Raw genomic sequence first — 12325 nt, 5'->3', positions numbered from 1 at the left:
CTGTAGTCATTTTTTAAATATTAATCCAGTGCAAAGGAAAGTTATACTAACTATAAAAATAGACAAACTGAAGTTTCCTTGAAATGCAAAGTCTGAGTTGCTTCTCTCAACATGCACAATGTGACCTCAGTGCTGCTGTTCTTACCTCAAGCCATTCATTTTTATTCAGCAGAAGAAATCTTTCCAACACTAAGCTCTGCTTTGCCAGCCTCTGAGGCATATTCAAACAGCCCAAATCTTTGTTACATCGAAGGCAAACAAAGTGCAGCAGCAGAGAGCTAAAAATATCTGGAATTTACCAATGAGAGCACTAATAAGCCTGCTTTGGGAAGAGTTAAAGCTGATGATACTTGACAACACTTGTTTTTAATACAAGTAGAAATGCAGCACTAGAAACAACCTGAAGTGTAGACCCAGCAATTCACAGCCAGGCTGCACATAGAGTGCTGTGTCAGTCCTTGAAGCAAAAACAAATCCTGTCTTTACACACCCTGTTAGCATGCAGAGCGGGAGAAGGGAAGCTGATACAGTTCCAGGTTAGGGGTTCTAGAGCTGAAAGCTGTGCTGTGCACTTGGGGATGTTTGCAGGAGCATTAGAAGTAAGGAATTTTCCACTGCTCTTAGGCTGCAGAGGGTGCGTCGCTGTTTTACGGGCTCTGCTGAGGCTGGGGACTGCAGAGCCCTGGTAGGGGAGCTCTGCTTCCCACCCAGAGCCCCTGGCATCATCAGAAAAGGGTGCCATGGAGCCACTGAAGCTCCCATCCAAAAGATGCAAACCTCTGATGATTAGTGACCCTTGCCTTAATTTCTATGGTAAGATTTACTGTCAGAAACATCTGTGGGCACAAAGGCTCTGTGCAAGGTCTGGCTGCTCGTGCAGGGCAGAGCAGCTTGTGCGTTAAGCATACAAAAGTATTCTGGGATGCACCTGGAGGTTTTGTCAAGGTTTTGTTTGCTGACCACTACAAATACATAATTTTTAGTGAAATAGAAAAGGCACATTAAGTATTGAAGTGTGCTTTAAAGCTAAGCTTTGTCTTACTGCTCAGGTCACTTCTGTGTTTGAAAAAGTTTCTACAGGTAGGTGAAAATTATATTCAGTATGGAAGCAGTTTCTTCTCATTTAGGCTGAAAAATTAAAAATTCAAAGAAACAAACCAATATTGCTACCCATTTTGTTTGGTATTTTGAAAAGTCAATTTAAATATAGGCTGAAATGCTGCAGTTCTGCTTTCCATAATACTGTGCATTTTTATTTATGGTTTAGTGCTTAAAATCAAACCCCAGGAGTCAAGAGGACTGGAGTCTGTTCCTAATTGGTTTTCAACTCATTTTGACTGTAGACAAACCCTTTATGGTCACAGTTCAGCTGAGTTAATAAACAAATGGCAAGTCAGAAGTTCACCACATCCCTAACTGAAAACATATGAGCTGTCCCATGGGTTTCATTTGGGATTTCTTGTGGTTGCAACCAGGCACGTTTTCCACTTTGTCAGTTTGTTTACAGGCACTGGGCTCCCAGGTCAGCGCAGTGCAAAGGTGCTCTACTCCATTGCCTGCAGGCAGGGCACACGTTTAAGTGGGCAGAGATGACCCAAACCACTGCTGGACACACCAGAGCTTTAAATAGGAGTGTTTTTCCCTTCATGTCCAGTGAGGACACTGTGAAGTAAAATGCGTTCAGTGGCTGTGGCAGGAGTTGAGGGTAACCCTTGATGTGTCATTGGAAAGAGAGATGCAAGTCAAGGGGATCTGGAGGTCTGTGCTTATCCCTGTCCCTGGGATTGCCAAGCCAGATGAGTGTTTCTACAGAGGATCCCAAAGTACAGGTACCACTGTAGGGTTTCTAGTTCTCATGGGAAAGACAATCCTCAACTTTATTTCCAGTGCAAAGTGACAGCACCCTGCCAGGCTGTGCAAGTCAAGCGTGAGTCTGGGCTCCCATCAGAGCTGAGCAGTCTGACTGCACTGTCAAAACTGAGGGTAGTTAACACCCAGGTGTGAAATTCAAACATGACATTTCAGATTCCTTCCTATGTAAGTAATGAATAACATTAACATGGAAGAGCAGCATAGCTTGAGAAACCTTAGCATTCCCCTTTTGTTACATTTCAGTAGCCGTGCCTGACAATACCTGCCTGATTAGAAAAGGCCCTGTAATGCAGAGTTTGAAGTCATTAGTATGCTGGAGCAGAAATCCTCCTCTTTTCCACTTGTGTATGAAAAGTGGCATTGCTCTGTAACAAATTTTGAAGATAAGATACCCTGAAAGGAGGGTCAGTGTATAGAGGTCAGATAGCATTCCTCACTGCCTGGTTACTTCTGGGGATCCTCAGACCTCTGGCCCTACAGCTGACACAGACTTTCCTTACACTATGGCAGTATGTGAAATGCTTGCCCAACACTTAGAAGTACATTTAATTGGTATTGTTATTTCACTGGGCTTTGCTTTTTAATTAAGTCCAGTGTCCCAAACACCTCCAGCACTGGTCACTGGCTGTTTCCTTCTGGATTCTCAGCTGGATTTGCAGGTCAGGTCATCAGAAGTGCCAGGGGATGAGTATTTGGAGCTTGTGTGAAATAGCCAGTGGTATGGTTGTTGTGCAGGGCTGACTGTCATAGACACAGCATGGTGGACACTAAGTGCCTGGATTTGGGGCCATGTGCAGAGGAGATACTGACAGAATGGAGAGCTCTGGGGATAGATCTATCATGTTCTGGGACACTAGAATCTCATTTGATGGACACTGTTGAGACAGGATACATAGATATTTGTATTGTTACAGAAAATGAATTTGTAAAAATGGATCTCAGTCCTCAAGGCTTTAATTAAGCAGGTTTTGTCAGTTCAACACTGATATAAATCTCTTCCTAATACATACTGGCATACTTTGCGAACCAAACCCACTACACATTTCTTATTTGTGGTGCAATCCAGTGCAACACTTTGATCCTGCTCTTTAAGTCAGGTTTGTGTAATTTCAGAAATGTATTTGTACAAGTTTAATTATGCATGTTTTGCCTGAGATGTATAAATCTGGATACCAGCTCTCCACCTGCCCATGTATGTCCCTAACCGCCTGATTTGCATGCCTTACTCACGAGAATAAGCAGTAACTGAAAAAACCTGTTTTTAGTTATTTTACTTTCATTTCTTCAAGACTTAACACAAAATAGTTGAGCTGCATTTCCTGTGCTTCGGAGAAAAGGTGGAACCCTGTGCATTATCTGTCTACTTTTTGGCTTTGTGTGACCTCTGGAGAACCCAGAGAGTGGGTGACATTTCTGAAGATTGAGTATTTGTTAAAGTTTTTTTGCAGCCCTTTTGGAGGAGGTCATCACCTCTAGTTTAAGAAATACTGATCTTATCTGGACACCTGAAAGTCAACAGCACAGACAGTGCTCTCAGCACCTGCGTGGGGAAGGAGTGGAGACAGTGTGTGCCCAAGGGATCAGAGCAGGAAGCAGCTGCTCCCGTGAAGTGCCCTGACAGTGTAGGTTTGTTTTGGGGGGCATCGCAAGCGCCTTTCCCTGGGCTGCTCTTGCCTTCCAGCTGGGAGGAAAGGCAGGTGAGGAATTGGCAGATGGAAGGGATGAAATTCCTTCAGGAGGTGGTAGGGCATCATAAGAGAGCAACTGATGGGGAAAAGCCGGAGGCAGGTTCAAATGATACTTCAGGTTATCATTTAGTGGTCCTGGCTCTGCCTCTCTGCCTGGAGGAGCTGCTCTCCCTGCAGGCTTCTGTTGTTGCAGCAACCTCCTGAGCTCATTTTTCCCTTCCTAGACAAGGGCTCTGGTCAAAGGGAGCTGATTCCTCAAAGCTGCCTCGGTGGTATGGGAAATCAGTGTCTTGCCACTGCTCCCAGTTCAGGGGTTTTACAAGCACCAAATCCATAGTGTTAGGAAATAAAATGGCAGGCAGGACTGCTTGCAGGTGTGCAGTGTGAGACAGCAAATACATCTCACAAATGGGAGACGACTGAAGCAGTGCAGAAAGGGATCATTATTGTAACTTCAACTCCTGCTTCTCTCCCAAGATCCATGAGTACCTTGCAAGAAGTGTTGGCAAGCCCTGGAACAAACCATGTTACATCTTCAGTGAGAAACTCCCCTGTGTAAATTTGTGTGTGTAGGAGAAACAAGAGAAGATACACACAGCCCTTAAAGGGCTTTCTCCTCGCCACAGCTTAAGCAGAGGCATCACATGCACTTTAGCCTTCCTCAGGTATTAATTTTGAAACAAAACAGGCTTTAAACATTTATTTACAGAGAAGCCTTCCAGGAGCTCTGCATACTTCTGTGGGTCATTTTTGCAACATCATTCCAACCAGTTCAGCTTTGTATTCAGTGCAAATTGAATCTTAAGGGTAATTCTTGATTACTCTGTGCATACCTGTAAGTTGCAAAATATCTCTGGCATTCTCCCTGTGTGTGCTTGCCAGCGAGAGCACTGCAGTGCAGCTCTGTGTGCAGCTTTGGTGCTGGTTTATCCTGCAGTGCTTTGCCCACGAAAGCTCAAGCGAAAGCGTGTCCGAGTTTAAATGCAGACGTGCACCACAGACTGACCTGTGTGCAAGGCTCTCGCTGGGAGCACCTTCAAGGTGTAGGGCAAAATTCTCTTCTCAGGTTCCCAGAGTAGCTCCTGACTCAGTCTCCCAGGTCCCCTGCATTGACACGAGCAGGCATTGTATGGTGTGAGAGTGTCCTGAAAGAGTAATTTGTTACTGACTGAGGAATGGACCATAATGGCAAAGCCCCAAAAAGAGCACAAGACCTTTTCTTGAACCACTTGCTCTGTGTCTGAGAGAAACATGAAGGATTTGTATCACTTAGGCAATGTGCTTATAGCCTCTTTCACCTAATTATCCCTGAGCTGATGATCTGAGACTACTTTGTGGATATGAGGACAGAATTTTGCCTGCAGGATGCACGATTACCACACGATTACCAACTGTGCCTCTTCTATGAATCAGTTGTATTTGGAATAACTGCCAGGCCAGTTTCTGAGCTTACCAGAGGACAGAGCTCCAGCAAACACAGTCCCACATGGCACAGAGCTGTTGCAGTTTTAAAATCAGTCTGATTTTTTTCTTTAACAGGGGAGCCCAGTGTAACTCCGTCAAGCCTGGAGTGACACTCTGAATCTGCATCTGCCTCATGTGAGTTAAAATCCTGGCAGCAGCATTTTGCATAAGCTGGAGCCTCTGTAGAGAGCTTTTTTTTTCTTTTTTTTTTTTTTTTTTTCCTTTTCAGGAAGGCTATAAAATTGTAACTGTATGTGTCTTGGCAGCAAAGGTAAACACAACCACACAAATGCATGAGAATTGCATACCTTACTGCACAACCCCTGCTCATTCCAGACCAGCTTCCCCCCTCAGCATGTCCTGTGTCAGTCAGGGATGCCCGCACTCGTCACAGGCCTGAAGGCTTGCAGTGTTCACTTGGGTACTGCTTTTTACCTCTTAATGGTGTATTGTTAAGCCAAGTAATGGTATTAAGAGGAAGCTGGAGTGCTGTCAACTGGCTTCTGTTTTTTTTAAAACCTTTAGTTGTTTTCTTTCCACCTCAGTTGCATAATCCATGAGCACTGGGTGCTGATTGCCCTGTGCTGCTGAAGCATTTGCCTGTGTTGGAACAGGACTATTAAAATAACAATTCCTCTGGAGCTGGAGACTTGGCTTTGTGGCAAAGACATGGCCATCAAGCAGTAAGAAAAGGAAATCAGAATAAGTTGTAGCACATGCTTTGGTTTTACTAACATCCCATGTGTGTTGGGCAAGGATGGTGTGAAAATGTGTCTGTGGCTCTGCCTCCTCCCCTGTCACAGAGCTGGGAAGGCTCAAAGACTGCCCTTCTCAGCTGAGTGAAAGAGCTGGGCACGGGAGACTGCATGGCAAATAACTGAATTCATGACTTGTCCATGGCACACAAACTGTCTCCATCAGGGGTACCAGGATTCAGCAACCAGGTGTGAGGGAGAGAACATTGTAGCAAAGTTTAAAATCATGTTTTCATCATGCAGCTGCAGAAAAAAGTATTGAGCTTCCTCTCTACTCTATTTCCTCATGGCTGCATGAAGACATGAGAGAACAACCAGCCCTGAGTACAATACTGAAATAATGGAGTAATACCTGTAATTGGGGCATCTTCCCCAAATGTGCTGCCAGAGTTGCAGAGATATCAGCCTGTCCATTCTTGATCTGAGGAGGTGGATGGTTTGTTTGCCCAGAGGAAGCTTCAGTTACTCAAACAGGCTTATGAGAAATGTCAGGGGGTTGTGGCTCATTCCAGCTGATGCAGCCAGTGCTGTGGTTGTGGGTGCTGTCAGGGTGGGCTCAGGGAGCTCTGTCTCTTCCCAGCTGTGTGCCTAATTAAATGAAAGTTTATCTGGAACAGTAAGTATGCTGGTAACTAGAGAAAATTTATTGTCCCTTTCACGAGTCCAGTTTCCTGTGTCTCTGTTTAGTTCATGTGTGAAGGAGAAGGCTCTCATTTTCCAGATATTGTGGAGTAGTAGAAAAATAGAGGCATGAATGAGCTAATAGTTTAGTTTTATTCAAAGAGATGCCAAGGAAGCAAAATCTAGGGCTTGAGAGGTAAGCGGAATAACTGTCCCCCCAAAAGAAACATTTAGATTAATCCTAATTAATGTACTGCCTCAGCAGAGACTTGGGATGATGAAGGCTGAGGTTGATACCTCTTCTTCAGCCTTTTTCCTAATGGTGCTTCAGCTTGTTTCCTTAGAGAGTTAAAAGGAGGTCTGTGGTGATTTTCTAAGACAGAGAGGCAAATAAAGAAAGAAAGAAAGAAAGAAAGAAAGAAAGAAAGAAAGAAAGAAAGAAAGAAAGAGAAAGAAAGAAAGAAAGAAAAAGAAAGAAAGAGAAAGAAAGAAAGAAAGAAAAAGAAAGAAAGAAAAGAAAGAAAGAAAGAAAGAAAGGAAGAAAGAAAGAAAGAAAGAAAGAAAGAAAGAAAGAAAGAAAGAAAGAAAGAAAGAAAGAAAGAAAGAAAGAAAGAAAGAAAGAAAGAAAGAAAGAAAGAAAAGAAAGAGAGAAAGGAAGGAAGGAAGGAAGGAAGGGTATTGTGTGAGCAGCAGACCTTGTGTCCCACACAGCTGTTCCCTGGTGGAACATTAAAAAGATACACAGATTGCTCATCAGAAAGCTCTACAATTTCCCTGGAAAAGCTCTGGAAATGAGCTCTTGATGAACCACTTGCTTGTTCAGAGGAGATGCCAATGTGCTCCTGCCCAGGTTCATGTCAGGGCAGCATCACCATGGTTGCTGAGTTCAGAAAGGGTTTCCTCGGAGAAATGTTCTGTTTGGAAATGATGTATTATGGACTAAGTTGGTAGCATGGTCATTTCCCAGGAGGCTAAAAAGGAGGAGTGCAGCAGCTTCATGCACGGACCAGGGGATTGGAGTCTGTTTCACTTAACGGGGAGCTTTGCAGAGCTTCCACATCCTGAGAATATGTGTAGGTGTATTTATAAGAGTTTTCCCTGGGAAGTGCCTTTACTGTCCTGAATCAGAGGAATTCCTTGTTCCAGATGATGCTCTGGTGTCACTATCACAATTTTGTTCATCACCTAACTGCCTATTGCTCCCTCCAACTCTAGCTCACTCCCCAGAATTGCCTTGTCACTGCTTTCTACATTAGCTGTACTTTCGTTGATTGCTTATTCCTATCTATAGCTCAATTAATCCTTCCTTTCCTAAAGGATAGAAAAGACTACGTGCATTGTATTTTGAATTATGTTGTTGATGTTTGCCATTGGTATAATATTGCTTGGAGATTTTGATAACTGCTTTATTGATAATAGTTATCTGTTTAAGACCATTACAGGTTTGCTTATTTCATTGTTAATGCTGTTAATTTAATGGTGAAAATTAACTCTTGGGATTCTGGTGCTTTTTAGGTTATTAAGAGAAGCCTCTGTCATGGTTACTGTGATCTTAGTCTTCTGACAGCCTTCTTTCATCTAAAGTCCTTGCCTTTTTAATTTTTAAAATTTTTTTTTAGTATTTTTTTATTTTTTTTCTCCTCTCAGATTTAATTTCTGTATCCCACAGTGTAGATATATGCTGGTGATGAGTGGGCAGTATAGACAATGTGTATTAATGTATGTCATGAGGCCCACAGTGTTAGATGTCTGTCAGGAAAAGCAGTCTGTCCTCTCATGAGTTTACTGTGTAACTTGCATGTTTTCAGCTAAATTTGAAATATTCAGGTGATGGAGGCAGTTGAACCCATTGAACCCATGGTAACCCTCATTGCAGTCAAGGGTTGTATTTATTTATCTTAGGACCAGTTTAAGACATTATTAGCAACATTATGGTATCCCACTCCTAAGGGGAAGGGAGCTCCCAGGATTTGTAGGTGCTCATTGTTGAAAGGAACAACAAAAGTCAGCGTGTCCACAGAAGCTTACAAAGTTTTATTAGTAAATTACACTTGGCATGAAAATTGTTAATCCCTGAACTTCTAATATAAGCACACAGCAGTGGGGTTTGGATAAAGGGGTAGGGTAAAAGGGAAGAGAGATGAATTAAAGAGGGGAAGAGAGAGAGAAAGGAAGAAAGTGAGAAAAAGAGATCACCAGTCCTGGCAGCAGCACTGATGGGGTGTCCAGTCCTGGGGCACACGCAGGGCACGCCTGGGCTTTGTTGGGGTATCTTTTTATAGATTAGTTTTCCCCACCTTGAAAACAGGGCTCTTGCTTTCTATGGAAATCAAGTTACCATGTGCACCCTATTCTTCCAGACCTTTCTGAAAATGTGTTGGAGGCTCTTGGGTGGACTTGATCTCCCCCACACAGTCCATGCCCATTTCTTGACCTCATTCCTGCACTTGAGCTGTGCTTATCTCTGGGAGCCCAAACAAGGACGTTTGCCCCAGAAAAGTGCTGCCCTTATCTCCACATAGCCCCCTTCTCCAGCCACATCCTGTTCTTTCTCACAACATGTTATTGCCAACAATCCCTGGCTGTTATTACCAACAATCCTTGGTCAGCTTCAGGACTATCCAGCTGTCTCGGTGTTTGAAACATGCATATTAGCGCCTTATCTTCTGGGCTTCTGCAGACATGCAGTGAGCATAAACACACTGCCAGAGAAACGCTGTGATTTCCATCTGTCCTGATTGCCTTTTAGATGTAATTTAATGATCTGATTAAACAGTAACATTTTCAGTACATGGGAAGGTCATTTGTAGGAAGAAGAGAAGCCACATGGTAGGAATGACTTAGTCGAACAAGTTAATTTCTTTTGCATGGAGCGGTGTGTGTCCCAGATGAGCAGCTCCTCTGACATGTGAGAGCAGTGAGCTTGCTTTAGAAAGTAGCATTTTGATGCACAAGGGTAATAACGAACAGTTTTTTTGCAGTACCATATGGTGTTATTAACAAACAAATCATATGTTAACTTGACAGCTCTACCTTCACGCTAACTTAGGCTGCAGCAAACATTAATTCCCCTGAGATGAAATCTGGAGCAATACTAAGCTTTGGGATTGTATCCAGAGCAGTCACAGTAGCACAGAAGTGATGAATTTCAGTCTTTCTAACCTCCAATACATGTGCTCCTGCAATTTATTGGTTTCTTTATCGGCTTTGCAAAAACACAGCAAACCAAAGCCCTGTTGAAGCGGATGGAACAGGGAGTGTTCATGCATCTGCCTAACAGGGCTGCAGGGAGGGGAGCTGCTGTTTGAAATGCGTTTTTCCTGATGCAGAGAGCTATGATAAACTGATGGATATTTCATCTGGTGCACTCTGCTGCTGAAATTCAAACTGCAGCTCTGCTTCACTGCAGCCCTGGGGCAGGAGCTAATTCCACCACAGGACTGGGGGACCCAAGGCATCAAAGGAGGGAATGGTATGTGGAGGAGGGAGGAGGGAGAATGGGTACATTACTTTTAATTGCCTTCTTGTTTAACCCCCTAGCTGTTTTCAAGTTTTCTAACTGAAATCTCATCTTGGTACAGTGTATAAATCCCCTGAATACGAATCTCTTGGATTTGACCTGACCGTAGAAAGATTAGTTTCCATTGGATACCCTCATGAGCTGCTCAATTTTGTGTATGATCCTGCATTCCCTACCAGGTAAATGACTGACAGATACCCATCTCGCCTGCTCGAGGCCTGGAGTACTTGTTCTGTGAAGTTCACAGGCGACATGTGAGGCCAGGTTTTCAGATGTGGATTGAAGCCTATGGCTGGCCACAGATCATGGGGAAGGGAGAAGATAAATCCAGTACGTGGGGGGCCTTTGCACACATGAACCCTTGCCAGCAAATAGGGAGTATGTAAGAAAAGAATCCTACTGAAAACATGGTCCAAAAATAGCCCTTCAAAGCAAAGACAGCAGAGACACAATTGGAGTGGGAGTGAAATCAGAATCAGAGAGAAGAAGCCATTACTGTCCAAGGCTGCTGGGATGTCTCAGAACATTTTCTTTAATGATTTTAATTAGTAGTGTCGTGGTGTGTAAGACATCCTGAAAATTAAGCTGACAGTAAACAAGAATAGAAATGGGACCAATCTAGCTCTCCTGTTGAGATGAATCAAATGTCAAAAGCATTTGACTCAGTAACTTTTTGATTTTATAACTTTGTACTAAGTTAATGGTGCAAAATTACTAAATTCTTATATTTTGTCTTTTGGTGGGAGAGGTAAAAAGGGCATTGTTTATTTTGAACAAAGCTTTTGATCTAACTCTGCACCTCCAAGTTCTTTCTACTTGTGCCTTTGCTGGATTTTGCTTCTTTGACTCGTTTGGAGTTTCTTTGCAAAAGACTGAACCAGAGGATCTGTTGGTTTGACCCAGTTTCAGTCTGGCAGCCTCCTTCCTTCCCTCATCTCAGCGTGTTTTACACTGAGAGTTGCTGCTGGCTGCACCCTTGCCCATAACAAGGCATAGCCCCTCACAAACCTGTGATGAGAACTCTGTTAAATCCACTACCTTCATCCCAGGGAGGGGACAGAAGGGGTATCTCTGTGGGGAGGCTGCATTCTCCAAATGCAAGCTGCTGGATAAATGAGACAGAGTTTTGCCAGAGTCAGAACTGGGCATGTCCAAAATGTTGTGCCATGGTTACGTGCCTCATCTGGCTTTGTCTGTGACAAAGCCATGCAAAAGCAGAGAGAAATTCCTTTATCACACCTCACTGTTCCCTGCAGCCTGACAGGGGTGTCAGGTTTGTGAGCCTGTGGAAGAGGCCCACAGCTCCCCTGGTAGATGCACAGTTGAGCCTCTTGGGTTAAATGCTTCAGGTGTCTCTCCTGCCTCGTGATGCTGGGCTCTGGTTGCTCACCTGCTGCCAGCTAAAAGGGACAGTAGGGACCCCATCTGCCTCATAACAGCAGCCCTGTTCTGATGTCCCATGCCAAGTGAGCAAAGCTGTTCTAGAGCTGTTCTAGCTGCTGTTAAAATGGTCACCCCTTAATGCACTTGCCTTTTCATATCCTAAATTGCTTTCTTAACAGAGGCCTGGTGTTTGACACCCACTATGGAAACCTGCTGAAAGTTGATGCCTATGGGAACCTCCTAGTATGTGCACATGGCTTTAATTTCCTCAGAGGGTGAGTGCAGACTCTTGGCTGTTCTTTTTTACTTAATAAGGTCTGTTGTGTCAATGATCCTTAGGGCATACACTGTATATGGAGTTGCAGAGACTCTCCTAACAGCAGATGCTGTGTTGGTGTTCCTACAGCTCCAGGATTGGCTGTGGATGAATTGAGAGTCTCAGGTACAGCAACAGCCCAGATGTTTACAAAGGAAAGGGCTGTGCCAGCCACATCTGTAGCATGCTGGGAATAGAGGAACATGTGCTCTGGGGCAGAGTTGATGGAATCATCCGGGGCTGTTCACCTGTCCTGGCACAGTTTAATGTCAGCAGCTTGTCAAGACAAAGCCATTGCATGAGGACCTGTGCCCCATGAGGCTGTCAGCTCCACAGCCATTGCTAAGAAAGTTTGAGGGCCTCAGCTGGTTTGGGGTAGGAATAATCTTGCTCTACCCCTTTGTGTTTCTGACCTTTGAGGGTGTTAGAACTGAGCATTGCATGCCATTTCCTGCAGCCTTCCCTGACTTCTTGTGTTTCTTGTCCCAGAGAAGGTCCTCTCTCTTCCTTTAGGAAGCAGAGAGGACTGCAGTGCCATGTTCCTGATACATCCCAGCAAATCCCCCCTCCCACATTCCTGCTGCAAGGGCATATGAATTGAAGGCAAGGCACTCTCAGGGGCCCCAGGGTGACAAACTTTGTCTTTGCAGGCCTGTAAGTCCTTGCATCGGGACTCCAAAGTTTAGGAAAAAAGCCCTTATATGTG

At 44.1% G+C, this 12325-nt stretch overlaps 1 protein-coding gene across 6 annotated transcripts in view; it reads left to right on the top strand.

Annotated features, from left to right (window-relative positions):
* NT5C2 (5'-nucleotidase, cytosolic II) overlaps positions 1 to 12325 on the top strand; it is a 63906-nt gene that overhangs the window by 39995 nt on the left and 11586 nt on the right. For all 6 annotated transcript variants that reach the window (XM_014250235.2, XM_014250231.2, XM_014250234.2 and 3 more), the window contains 2 exons: positions 9982 to 10099; positions 11483 to 11578. In XM_014250235.2, coding sequence (XP_014105710.1) covers positions 9982 to 10099; positions 11483 to 11578 — 214 coding nt within the window. The remainder of the gene's footprint in view (positions 1 to 9981; positions 10100 to 11482; positions 11579 to 12325) is intronic.

Source organism: Pseudopodoces humilis, chromosome 9, assembly GCF_049639895.1.
Source record: "Pseudopodoces humilis isolate 2021_Gansu_Grassland_sample_001 chromosome 9, ASM4963989v1, whole genome shotgun sequence".
Lineage (NCBI taxonomy): Eukaryota > Metazoa > Chordata > Aves > Passeriformes > Paridae > Pseudopodoces > Pseudopodoces humilis.
The sequence above is the reverse complement of the archived record's forward strand: the minus strand, read 5'-3'. Positions and strand labels throughout refer to the sequence as shown.